This window comes from Castor canadensis, chromosome 11, assembly GCF_047511655.1.
Source record: "Castor canadensis chromosome 11, mCasCan1.hap1v2, whole genome shotgun sequence".
Classification (NCBI taxonomy): Eukaryota; Metazoa; Chordata; class Mammalia; order Rodentia; family Castoridae; genus Castor; species Castor canadensis.
This window is the reverse complement of record NC_133396.1, coordinates 127,458,363-127,471,142: the sequence shown is the minus strand read 5'-3', so window position 1 is coordinate 127,471,142 and position 12,780 is coordinate 127,458,363. Positions and strand designations below refer to the sequence as shown.

Below are 12,780 nucleotides of genomic sequence, written 5' to 3'. Positions count from 1 at the left end.
TGCTGCTACAATAAGAGGTGACCGCAATGATGGAGGAGGATTCTCCCCAACACAGACTTTGGGGTGCACTCCATACTTCTTTCTAATGCCTACGTGACATTCTTAGAGGACGCAGTCCCCCTGAATCTCGGCTCAAAGCCACAAGCAGGTGGACTGTGAGCATGGGTCACTCCCCTCGAAGAGGAAGAACCCATTTCACCTGGAGCAGAGGAGCGTGAAAGGAGATCCCTTTCATCTGTGTATGCCAACGTCCTCTCCCAGGAGAGGCAGGGAACATTCCCTCCCAGGTCCAGCCACAGCCCCACCTGCCCAGTGCCACCTGCACCTTCATTCCTCTGCCCCTTCATTCTTTCAGTCCTCTGCCACCTATCCCTTCATTCCAGTTCCCACCTTTTGCTCCAAATATACCCAAGCTAACTTCCCAGCCAGGCCAAATCCTTCACAATGACCCCCGTCCTAAGAGGTAGCTCTGAATAATGAAAATTCTGTCACGGGTGTTGCGGATTGGGAGTGCGATGCAATGCCAGTCCCAGAAAAGAACTCACATACCCTCTTTTTTTATAACTAGTTGTAACAGGACTTGATCTGTCTTCAAATATGCAAATGTCCTGGCACAGCACCTGGCAGTTGGACTGTGTCCTGGGCTGCTAGGGGCTGTCTGTTTGGCTTCCAGTCAGCTGTCCACCCTCCACCCCTGTGCGTACTGTCGGAACTTAAACCCTGAAAGGGGACGGTGGAGAGTGAAAACCCACTTAAGGACAGTGGCATGTTTACATGTGCTGTTCCAAAATGTCTTTTCCCAGAGGGTCAAATGCCCAAGGGTTTTGATCACCTCGCAGTCACTGATCTTGCTTGCTTCTTCAGGACGGTCTTCATCCCCACACAAGTCTAGAGAGCTCTGCAGTCAGCAGGTGGCACTCATAGCTTAAGGCTTACCTTCCTGTCCTTCTAATCCCAGAGCTGGAACCTGGGCCAAGCTCTCCCAACAAAGGTATCCTGGGGACCACATTGGTGCTCACCTGGTCAGGTTAGGGGCACTTGTTTCTGGGTACTGCCAAGGGTGCCTCCGTCCTCCTGTCTTCCAATGACTGTCTTCTTCCATTTCCCTCCCACCCACCCCTGCAGCTTAGCTCCTGCCCAGGCAGGACTGCTCTCTTCCCCAGAGGTCACTAACACCTTTTTTCTTCAGCTGGCCTGATGTGGAGCCCTGGGGACTGGAAACTCTAGGAACAAGTTGGTCATGAGTCTGCTATAGGAACTACTAATCCTTACCTCATTTGTTTGAAATATAGAAGGACCGAGCGAAGGTCAAGCCTAATTCCTTTACTTGACAAAGGGACTTATTTTTGTATTGCCTTCTTTTGCAGGAGTTAACCTTTTTGTTCCCTGATTGGGCCGTTTTGTGTTGCTTGCTCTTCAAGCATATTCCTTTTCCAAACATGCTGTGTCTTTCCTTTGCAAAATACCACTGATGCTCACCTCAGTTTTTTGTGGCTTTGCACTTCTGTTTTTTCTCTCCCAGTGTATGCCTCCATGACTTCTCTGTGGCCTCCTGTTTGCTCACCCTCTTTTGTTTATTGCAGACCATCCCTATAATGACTCGTCCTTAAGAAACCACCCTGACATGTACAGTGGTGAGTTGTGGCGGTAACCTTGGGAGTAACCTTGCCTGTCCTAACCCAGTTTGCCTAACTTGACTGATACCATGTTATTAACTCCTGCTGGGTGATAGGGCTGACAGCTGGCCAATCCAGGGTGCCCAGGTGACACCTCAGGACACTGTGTGCCAAAAGGAAGGTGGCCAGTGTGGGAATTTGAAGTGGCTCACATAGAGGTATGATCTTCCCCAATATGCAAGGCTAAGTTGCTGAATTTTCAGAGATGGCTCAAACCAGGGTAGGGCCTCAAAGAGCTACTTGGAGGTTTCAGCCGAGGCTTAGGAATCAGTGGTGGGTGGATGGAGTTTCTGAGAATAGGTGAGTGTCTACAGTTAGGAAGAAGGAGGAAGTCTGGTTCCTGATGGTAGTTTAAAGACCACAGATAGCTTTTAGTTTAGTTAACTCTTCAATGTCTGGATATGAAGTGGCCTGCTTCATAACCTAGCCTTAGATCCTGGAAGTACCACTGCACATCTAGGTCTCAGGTGTCTTCAAAATCCACCTGGAAAATGGGAGTAAGAGTCCAGCTTGGAGTTCTCTTTCCAGGTGAGTATAATTGCAGTTGGACCCGCCAGGGCCCTCTTCTCTTCTCTTCTGTACTGTGGGAGTACATGCAAATGCAGTGCCGACAGCTGCCCTTGCAAGTCGTGAAACAATTACAGTGAGACAGATGTCTGTCTCATCCCGCAGCTGACTGCTGGGTCTGATTAATAGGGGAATTGGCTATTTCTACACCTGAGTTACCCCTTATGGTGGCTCAGGAAAGTCTTGTTCTCCTTGAGCAATCAGAGGAATCAGCATTGGCTAGCTCCGGTGACACAGCTGGACCCCATCATCAGTCGTGCCTCAGAAGCCTAGGGTGCAGGTCCCCAAGGGGGTCATTGGGGGCTCAAACAGATAGGAAGTGTCTGCCTTGTGATGTGCTAATATAAATGATGATTGGTGTGGGGGATGGGATGAGCGAGAGCTGGGAAGAGAGTCAAAGGCTCAACTTGGCACCAAGCAGTGAGAACCACACTGAGACTCTGCCAAAGAGATTTACTGCCCGAGAAAGCAGGGAATCTTTATTGGATTCTAGGGATTGTTTGTTTTCAAGATAATGGGCCAACCACTATTGTGTCAAGAGCCGCAGAACACTGGCGTGGAATGTGCCTTTTTCTAAATTAGATTCCAAGTAATCTATTACAGGAAGTATTCTGAAAGCCAGAATATATCAGAGCCAGAAGGTCTTTTAGAAACCATCTGGCCCAAGCTCTTTCCTTTCTAAAAGGTAAACCATGCAGGGAAATGTATATGCAGAGTTGTGTCACTAGAATAAGGTTGAGTGATTCCAGCCATTTAAACCAGTGTATAACCGGTGGTCAATGTTATTACAAGAAAATGAGTGAGAGTTAGGAGAACCCTCCAGGGCTTTGACACCAACAAATATCACAAGCTCACATAGAGGCTGACTCCTTGTCCTCAGTCCAGGGTAGGACAGGGCTGGCCCACATGTGAGCTGCTGGAAAGAGACACGTAGTCAAAGCGAGATACACACTGGACAAACAACAGCCAGGATGTCAGTTCTAGGAACAGAAAGTAAAAAAGGAAGGAAGAAGTTCCTCCCTGAGTGAAGGGAGCTGGTCAGAGATACCATCGATGCCAAATGCCCAGTGCATCTGTTTGGCTTTGAAATATGTCACATCTCTCTGTAGCATTGGGGCCACCCCATATTTCTATATTGTTTTGATGAGTTAATATCCTCTGAATATGGACCAGATTCCCCCAAAGGGCAGGGAAAGCCTCTTATAATCCATCCAAGCAAGAAAGCAAGTGGTCAGTGTGTGCGATCGGAGGTAGACTGTATTGAGTCAAATCCAGACTCCAGAACATACCACTGAGTGACACTGAACAAGTCATTCAATGCCTGGGAACTTTAATTTCCACATCCACCAGTGGGTCATCCTCATTGGACGACTGTGAAAGGCAAAGAGGACAATGTGTGTGTGGTTTCTAGTAAGGACTTGGACACATTATCAGTGCTTAATAAGTATAACCTGTTATTGGCTTTACAGGAGAGGGGTTCACATTGCCTTTACTGTGCATGGTTCATTTGATCCTGCAATTAAGAGAGACACAGAACTTGAAGAGAAGCCAAGGGGAGAAAGGCAGGCACACTTACAGGAAGAAAGTATTATGCAGGGAAAAATATAAAGGCCAACTCTGGAAATGAAAGCTGTCCAGATCCTCAGCTGTGCTGAGAACTGGGTAAGAAAAAAGCTGCAAGCACAGCATAAAGGAACTGAGTTAGACTTCTAGAAGAAATTTCCTGGCAGTGCAAGGTATCAAATGTTACTAGACAAAGACCTTTTCTCATCTTCTGACTTGTTTGGTCAGCCATTTCTAGGGGCAGAGAGGTGGATGGGATGCCAGGAATCCAGTCCCCTGAGTGTCTGGCTCTCAGTTCGGAGAATCGAAAGCAGCAGAACAGTCTGGATATAGGCTCCAGCTGCCTCTAAAAGCTGTTTTTGGCAAATGTCCTCAGATACTTCTGATTCTTTGAGTTCCGTCATCCTAGTAACATGCACTACTTAGTGGAAGGGTGGTGCTAAGCTTGTCAGTACTCTTGACCTTTCCCCAGCAAGAGACAATCAGGAGCCATTGTGGTTGAAGTGGTGTCTGGCTGACCATGTAGCACTGGAGACCTGTGAGTCCACTCTGAGTCACAGCTTCTGCAGGAGCAGAAGGCCTGTCCTTTGGCTAGAGGTCAGGTGGGCTATGTCGAACTTCTCCTGAGTCCACAGACATGAACTTTAGCATCTGGATTCTGAGGCTGGTCATGTATTAGATCAGACCCCACCCTGAGGACCAGGAAGTGGCAGGAACATCACCATGGTAGACGCGCTGTCCAAGCATCCCTGCCTTCATAGCCAATGGGTCTGCTTCTCTGACATCCAGAGAGATACTTCTCTTCCATCATTTCATACAGAAATTACCTTCTTCTTCATAATTACTGATTCCTGGGTCTCCTCCATGGAAGGAAATTATGCCCCCTCTCTTGGGAGAAAAGGCTTCCAGAGCTACCAGCTGGATCATCCTCCCTAAATTCCTAAATTTTTATGTGAATTCCTCTTGCTGTGATTGACAGCTTTCCTTCATACTTTCCCCTTTGGCACCAGCACCACCCTTCTCATTCCTTAGTGATGCTGTGTATCACCTCAACTTTTCTGCATGTTTTCCTGCCCCTAGAAATCCAGGTAGGATGCCTTTGGAGCCTCTTCATTCTCTTCCCAGCTTCTTTTCCCCACCTTGGGTCTAAGCTTATCAGTAGCCACCAAGGAGAGATGGAATCTTAGCTGAAACCATGAGAAGACCCTGTTTTCTTAACTGAAAAACGTAGTAGAAGAGTCTCACCAGACTCACTTACTAAGTCAAAAGTGACTTTCTCGTTCACTCTTTTTGCCCTCAGACTTTGGGTTTCTTAGGTGTGGATAAGAAAGATATTCCCAAAACTGCCTGTCACAAGTAGGGAAAGTGGAGTCTCCATTTTTAGATTGAGAGGAAATTTAGAATAGGTACAGAGCATGAGTTTTAGAGCTACTAGTCCACAATCCAAAACACAATGAGCTATGACCGTGGGTAAGTCTGTTGACTTTATAGAATCTCAGTTTCCTCTGCTAGAAATGCAGATATCACTCCAAGTTTATCATGCTGGTGAGACAGAGCTAATAGCACACCTTTATAATGCTCACCAAATGGTAGTCATGATGAACAGGATGTGCCTTCCTGTTCTTTGGACTTGACTTGTTTTCCAGTAGCTTCTCCTTCCCTGAGATAATTCCGTGGTTGCCAGCCCACATGTACAAATGCGGTATTGCTATAGCCTTTTTACGGTCACAGCTACAGTGTGTCATGGCACCCACAGCAGGTTCTGTGCTGATCTTCCTCCTCTCCATCCTCACTGCTTTGCTGGTCATGTGTGCTTGTGGTGCTGCATGCTATGGTGTGAATTAAGTGTTCACAGGGTCACAAATTGGCTCCTGCAGATTTCGTCCCTGTGCAGAATGAGATGACAACTGAACTGGGACCTCTTTCCAGCTCTGCATAGATTCACCAACTCAACCTGAGAGCCTCCTGCCCTGGAATCTCCTTGTTCTCATAGTGCCTTTAACCTTGTGTTTTCTTGACTGTTCTGGTGACTTGCTGATTGTGGGTAGGAGGAAGCTTTGGTGTCAGGTTCGTAACATAGGTACTGAGAGCAGGATGCTGCAAGGGCTATGGGTGTAGACAGTAACCAACTAACCACATAATGCAGTCATTAATCCTTCGCTAGCCACTATTGTGTAAGTGTGTGCTGGTGGACAGGTGAGGACATCTACAGAAAGAGATAGCAGATGGGGTAATTGTTGCCTTCCTCTTTGCTCTCCACCCGCCCCCCCTGCCTTCAATTCATTCATCTCACAAACATTTACTGAACACTCACTATGTGCCATGTTTTGTGCCAGTAGCTTAATACCTCAGAATATATTTCAGCCTTTCTTTCCTTGACAAAAAGATAAAATAGAAGCAAGTTCTATGGGATGCACTCCCCAATGATGCAGGGAATCTGAACACCCTAGGACAAGGGCCCCTGGTCCCGCCAGGCACCAGCTAATCCAGCAAGCTCTCTTGGGAAGCACCAATTACACAGAGATGGAGCCCCACCACTCTATCTTCACTCTGCCAGCACCAGCTAAACTCCAGATTGATGCCTCTGTTCTCACTCCAGCCATCTCTGAGGGCTCCCAGCTCCTGGCAGCTCTGCCTTCCCTCCACCTCCCACTTACCCAGCTGAGTCTAAGACCCTTAAGCCCACAGGCAGGCTCGACTTGTATGTTAAAGTCTTCTTTACAAGCTTATACCTTTGAGCAGGGCGCGCCTCCTCAAGGCAAACCTCCTTTTGCATTGAGGTTCCTGCTTGGAAAATCCTTGCTTTTCTTCATCCATCTTATCCACAACCTTAGAGCTGTACAAAGAACTCTGTGGGAGAGGTTAGGTTCAGGCAAGGTAGGGTCCACTCTTCATGGGTGCACCCAGACTGGCAATGACCCATCCTGACAATGGGAAATAGCCATCCTGACAATGTCAATCTGTGAGTCACCTGGCCTTTAAAGCCTGTGTGGATTTCATAGATTTCCGTCTGCCCTGTGACTGCTCTAGCCTAGTTGAATTGTAGATCACCTCATCCATCTTGGCTGCCACCCTCCCCCAACATCACAGTATCTCACATACAATTAACACCCTCCTCCCCAGCCCCCTTCCAAAGTCATTAGTGAGGAGGCAGAATGGTCTTGGCCCCAGAGTGATTTCCTGTCATCTCTGCTCATTAATTCTCCCCATGTCTTTGCTAAGCCATTAATAACTCTCTCTGCATGTCTGGCTGTTTATCTGGGGCTTTGTGGCTTCATCCCAGCTACTTGTCTCCGGGGTCCCAAAGAGAAAGTTGTCTTATCCCGTGGCCCAATACATGTGTTTTTCTTCCATGTCCCTGTCTGGGGAGGAAGGACTGCTGCTGAGATGGCCACCCTTAGAACCACCAGAGTGGCCTCTGGGACTGCAACACAAGATGCTCATGGAACAGACCTCACACTGCTAGACAGCCCACCCTGTCCCATGGAAGGGGAGGGTTCCTGGACTCAGGGAAGCAGGGCTTCTCCCAGCAGACCCTTTCAGAACTTAAAGCTGCTCACACACATGTGCTGGTGGGGAGAGGAGCCCAAGCTTCCTAACACACCTCTTAATGGTGCCCAGTTACTGGGGGTGGGCTGGGCTTGGGAGGATCCAGCAGGGAGCGTGATGACATTTCTCTCTAGCTCAACAGTTTTGGTGTATGTGGGTCTGCCTTCAGGGGAGGAGGCTCATGGGAGTTTGTTCTGTCCTGTTTCAGCCCGAGGAGTTGCAGAAAGAACACCCAGCTTCATGTATCCCCAGGGCACCTCAAGCAGTCAGATGGTGCTTCGTGGCATGGACCTTCTGCTGGAGTGCATCGCCTCTGGGGTGTACGTACAGTCTGTACCCCACTTTAGTCACCCTCCAAGAGAATGAGGTGGAAGTTTGTCCATGCTACATTCTTGCCACAGTTGGAGGCACACCAGTAGTACAGCGAAAAGGGAAACAAATGGGAACCGTGGTTCACTCCTGTTATCCTAGCTACTCAGAAGGTGGAAATCAAGAGGATAGTAGTTGAAGGCCAGCCTGAGCAAAAAGTGAGACCCCCATCTCAACAAACAAGCCAGGTGCCTGCCTGTGATCTCAGCTATGAGGGAGGCATAAGTAAGAGGATTTGGGTCAGAGGCCAACCCCAGGCAAAAATGTGAAACCCTATCTGAAAAAATAACTAAAACAAAAAGGATTAAGAGCTGGGCACCAGTGGCTCCTACCTATAATCCTAGCTACTTGGGAGGCTGAGATGGGGAGGACCGTGATTCCAGGCCAACCCAGGCAAAAAGTTCTCAAGACCCCATCTCAACGGAAGAAAGCTGGGCATAGTGGCACACACACACTTTCATTCTAGCCGTGATGGGAAGCTTAAAATAGTAGGATCGCAGTCCAGGCCAACCTGAGCAAAAAGTGAGACCCTATCCCCAAAATAACCACAGCAAAAAAGGCTGAAGGAGTGGCTCGACCCATAGAGTTCCTGCCTGACAGGCACAAAGCCCTAAATTCAAAAGCCAAGGGTGACAACAAAAAAAAAAAGACTGGGGATTTGGCTCAAGTAGTACCTTGCATGCCAGGCAAGTGCAAAGCCCTGAGTTCAAACCTTAGTAACACAAAAAATGAAGGGCAACCAACATCCCCTACTGAGCAAGACTTTGCAAGCCATAGCCATCCCCATCCCATTCTGGCCATCTCTGTTTGGGAAAATGAGAAAGGATATAGCTGGACATACTTAGGTGCATTGGGATCACATGAAATCTCGGCTCAGTCCCTTGGGCTCTCTCTATTCAGAGCATCCTCCTCTGAATAGGAAAGATGCACTCTTAAAGAACAGCTACACCCCTGGGCCCAAACACACTTTCAGGACACCTGGTGTCCCAGGCCCTCTGGAAGCCTAGGGCTGCATTCAGTGATGAATCTTTTGTTTCCTGCTTGGTCCCTCTGCCAGCCCAACACCAGACATCGCATGGTACAAGAAAGGTGGGGACCTCCCATCTGACAAGGCCAAGTTCGAGAACTTTAACAAGGCTCTGCGTATTACCAATGTCTCAGAGGAAGACTCTGGAGAGTATTTCTGCCTGGCTTCCAACAAGATGGGCAGCATCCGGCACACGATCTCGGTGAGAGTAAAGGGTACGTTGTGTGTATTTCTCCTTATGGTTATTTTGCCAACGCTAAACACCTAAACACCATGAACACTCTTCCCTCTGAGGGTGGTTGGGTAGCAGAATGAGTGGGGAACTTTCAGTGCACTGGTTAGTGGCAGTAGTGACTTGCCACAAATGGTGTCACACCCTGGATGTGAGACTGTGTGTTTGAGGGAAGGAGCTACACCTTGACCACCGGCCAACTCTCTTTGGTGCTGGGGCTCCTGCAGCAGGTGAATCTTCTCCCATGACCCATTGGAATCATTCCCAGAGCCTTTTCTTTATTTTGTTTTGCGTTCCCATCTGTGATGTTTGTCTTAGCCTGCTCTGTCTGTACGTGTGCATGGTGCTATGCTTCTTTTTAAGGATGGGGAGTCATCATGGTCAAAATTATTTTTTAAGTCACTTCCCTTGCCCCAAAGTAGAGACAGTCCACCTGAGCTATTGCAGGCAATAGAGCACCTGTCTTCATGGGTCCCAGCCAGGAGGTGGTGAGGGGGCTGCGTGAACCACTTCTCAGTGGGGGCTATGTGGCTGATTGGGACAGTGAAGTCTGAGTCAGAATACACGAATTTTCTTAGCACATTTCAATTTGTCTAGTGACCTGCTTTCAGAACCACACATAAACAAGGGGTTTCTTAACTTTTAGGGGTATCATGATCTTTGAGAATCTGATCCAAAAGATCCTGTTCTCAGAAAAATCATCCATGCATTCACAAAATTGTCAAAACAATTGAAAGAGTGGCCAGGTGTGAACCACCTTAACCAAAGTTCAGTGCCTAACATAATGAATTTACAGCCTTTTCCTAAGTAGTCCGATTGTGCAACAAAAGAAATGCAAAGGGGTCAACCCAGTGCAGTAGATGAAACATTTGAGTGCATATTATAAATACCTGTGACCTCTAAAAGTGTCAGCCACAGCCAGGCATGGTTGCATGCCTGTAGTCTCAGCTACTCAGGAAGTGAGGTAAGAGGATTGCAGTCTAAGGCCAGCCTAGGCAAAAGTTAGTGAGACTGTCTCTCCAAAAAACAAGCTGGACGTGGTGGTACACATCTGTGATCCCAGCCACTCGAGAGGTGGAGACAGGAGGATTAAAGTTGGAGGCCAACCCAGGCAAAGTTAGCACAAGACCCTATCTGAAAAACAAACTACAAGCAAAACGGAATATGGGCAGAATGCTTGCCTAGCTAGCATGAGGCCCTGAGTTCAGTCCCCAGTACTGCAAAAATAGATAAATAAACACACCAGCCACCCAGGCCTCCCCTGAGGGATCTGATGTAGTAGGTCTAAGACAAGCCCCAGCATCCTAAAAACCCTTTAAGGGATTCTAATGAGCAGTCCATGTTTAGAACTGCTGTTTTGTGAGCTCAAGTAGACAGATTGGTACCAGCACAGGCCAGCAGGCCACATGCAGGCTGGACTAAGTCATCGCCACGATGGTGAGCCCTGGGACAGAAGGTGAGGGACTGGAACTCGAACCGTGGCTCCTGCAGGAGCCTCTGGTTTCTCCTGCCTGCCCATTGCTATCTAACTCCCCTCCCTGTGCCTGACTTGTCTTCCAGCTGCTCCCTACTGGCTGGATGAGCCCAAGAACTTGATCCTGGCACCTGGCGAAGATGGGAGACTGGTGTGTCGAGCCAATGGGAACCCCAAACCCACTGTCCAGTGGATGGTGAATGGGGAACCTTTGCAATGTGAGTAACGTGCTGCTGTCCCATCTGACTCTCTCCTGTGTCCTGTCAGACACTCCAGATCCCCTCTGCTATGGACCAGCCTGGGTGTACTGGAAGTAAAGGAAAAGAGTGGCCCATCTCTAGACATCTCAAGAGGCAGGAAGCCTGTCTTTGTATGAGAGAGAATGGGAAGTCAGAAGTCCGGAAGCGGAAGCCCTATGGTTATGTTCCCATTTTAGGCAGTTTCTGCTTCCTTGGGTTTTTCTTTCTGCCTCATAACAGCTGCAGAGCCTAGTTGAGGATCTCTAAGGTTTGGGTTCTGAGTGACCAGGGCTTAGAAGATAGAGGAGATGTCAGCAGTCCATTGTCACTGGTTAACCAAGTCCCACTCGCTGATAAGAGCCAAATAAGGAGGTGGCACAAATAATGTATACACATGTAAGTAAATGTAAAAACAATAAAATAAAAGGAAAAAAAGGGGGAAAAAAGAGCCAAATAAGGTAGGGCTGTGTGACAGTATGAAAGATTGCTGTCGGTAATGGCTGTGAGCATGGCTCAGTGGTAGAGGATCTGCCTACAAAACTCAAAACCCTGAGTTCAGACCCACTAATGGAACTAAAAAAGTTGTCTCCATCATGTCTTCATGTCTCTTCTGTCTGGTTGCTTTGATTTTTTAAATGTCCAGTCATTTCTTCCTCTAAGGAGTCAGAGGGAATGTACACAATGATAGCAACCAAACGGGGCAGGAAAAGTGAATGGAGAGAACGCAGAAGCCAACCTCAAAGCAGCAGCTGATAGAAGCAGGTGGACAGCAGGGGAGAAAGGGAGAGGGGACTATGACATGCACTTTAAACATTCATTGTGTGCTAGGCACTGCTGCAGGTGGTGTACCCCTGTCAGTTCCTTCATCTCAAACATAGAAATGAGGAAACCAGGCTCCAATTAGTTCTGCATTGTAGATCACAAGGCTGTGAAGTGGGGAAGCCGTGAGTTGCCATGCCACACCTGTGCCATCGGTTATCTCAGGGAATCTTACTACACTGCCACAAGCAGAGATGTGGACCCTGCCTGCTGGCTGGGTCTTTGGGAGGAAGACAGCAATGACACTGAATTGCAATGCACCCCAGGGCTGGCTGAAGAGCTTTGACCTTGGGAAGGTTACCTGCCACCCTCTCCAGGGACATTTAAAGGAAGGGACTGACAGGAAAGCTGGCCTCATGATAATTGCCAGGCAAGGAGGCATTCACATGCTAGCATTGCCTTCCTTCATGCCTTTTTGCTGAGTGGGTCCCAGGTAATGATAAGGATGCTGACTGCATCTTCATTGACCTTCTGCTCAGGTTCTGACTGGGTCTGGACTCAGCCTCACTATCTGTGGACTGGCGCCCATGGGTCCAGACTCCTGCTGCCTCCTCCCTCTTTCCCCACAAGTCTGAGTGAGTCTGAGTGAGCTCATGGCCTGTGCTGGCCAAGGCATCTGCATCCTGGTCCAGAAATTGGCAGTGGGTAAAGATGAGAAAAGTGACCATTCTTTACATCTCTAGAAAATTTTTATTTTTACATTCTCCTTACCATTCTCATAACCTTATTCTTCCTTAGAGTAGGGGAAAGATGGGAGTGATACTTCTCCATTTTATAGATGAAGGAAATGAAGCCAGAAAGATGCACTCACTGACTGCCCCAGGTTCCCCCGCTACTCTCCACACTCTGCTCTCTATTCCCCAAGCCCACAGTACCTGCAGAGCTGTGGGCAGGAATGGCCTCTCTCTGTGTAGGATTCATTTTGGGATATCTGTGCACTTTAGCAAGCAGAAGGACTTTCTCAATGCAGCCAGCATTGGCTTATGGGTGTAGCTTTGTAAGAGTCTGCTCTGACCACCTGTATATTGCTTTATCCATTTCAAAACATATTTAAGTGTATGTACATTGGATTAAAATGATAACAATCAGTATTGCTGGACCTTCTGATAAGCACTTTATACATGTATCGGTACACGTGACGATATAAGGTTGTCTTCACAAAATCTCCACAAGGTGATATGTTGCCATCATCCTACAGACCAGAAAACAAGCATAAAGGATTTGAACAATGCTGGGAGGTGATGGGCTTAGATTTCTGTTTCCAA

General features: G+C 48.0%; 1 protein-coding gene across 22 annotated transcripts in view; it reads left to right on the top strand.

Moving 5' to 3' along the window:
* The window catches only part of Nfasc (neurofascin), a 174,075-nt gene that overhangs the window by 112,463 nt on the left and 48,832 nt on the right, over positions 1-12,780 (top strand). For 18 of the 22 annotated variants that reach the window (XM_074048527.1, XM_074048528.1, XM_074048532.1 and 15 more), the window contains 4 exons: positions 1,584-1,634; positions 7,564-7,675; positions 8,782-8,966; positions 10,544-10,675. In XM_074048527.1, the coding sequence (XP_073904628.1) occupies positions 1,584-1,634; positions 7,564-7,675; positions 8,782-8,966; positions 10,544-10,675 (480 nt within the window). The remainder of the gene's footprint in view (positions 1-1,583; positions 1,635-7,563; positions 7,676-8,781; positions 8,967-10,543; positions 10,676-12,780) is intronic. The other 4 variants (XM_074048530.1, XM_074048529.1, XM_074048546.1 and 1 more) reach the window with 1 other exon arrangement.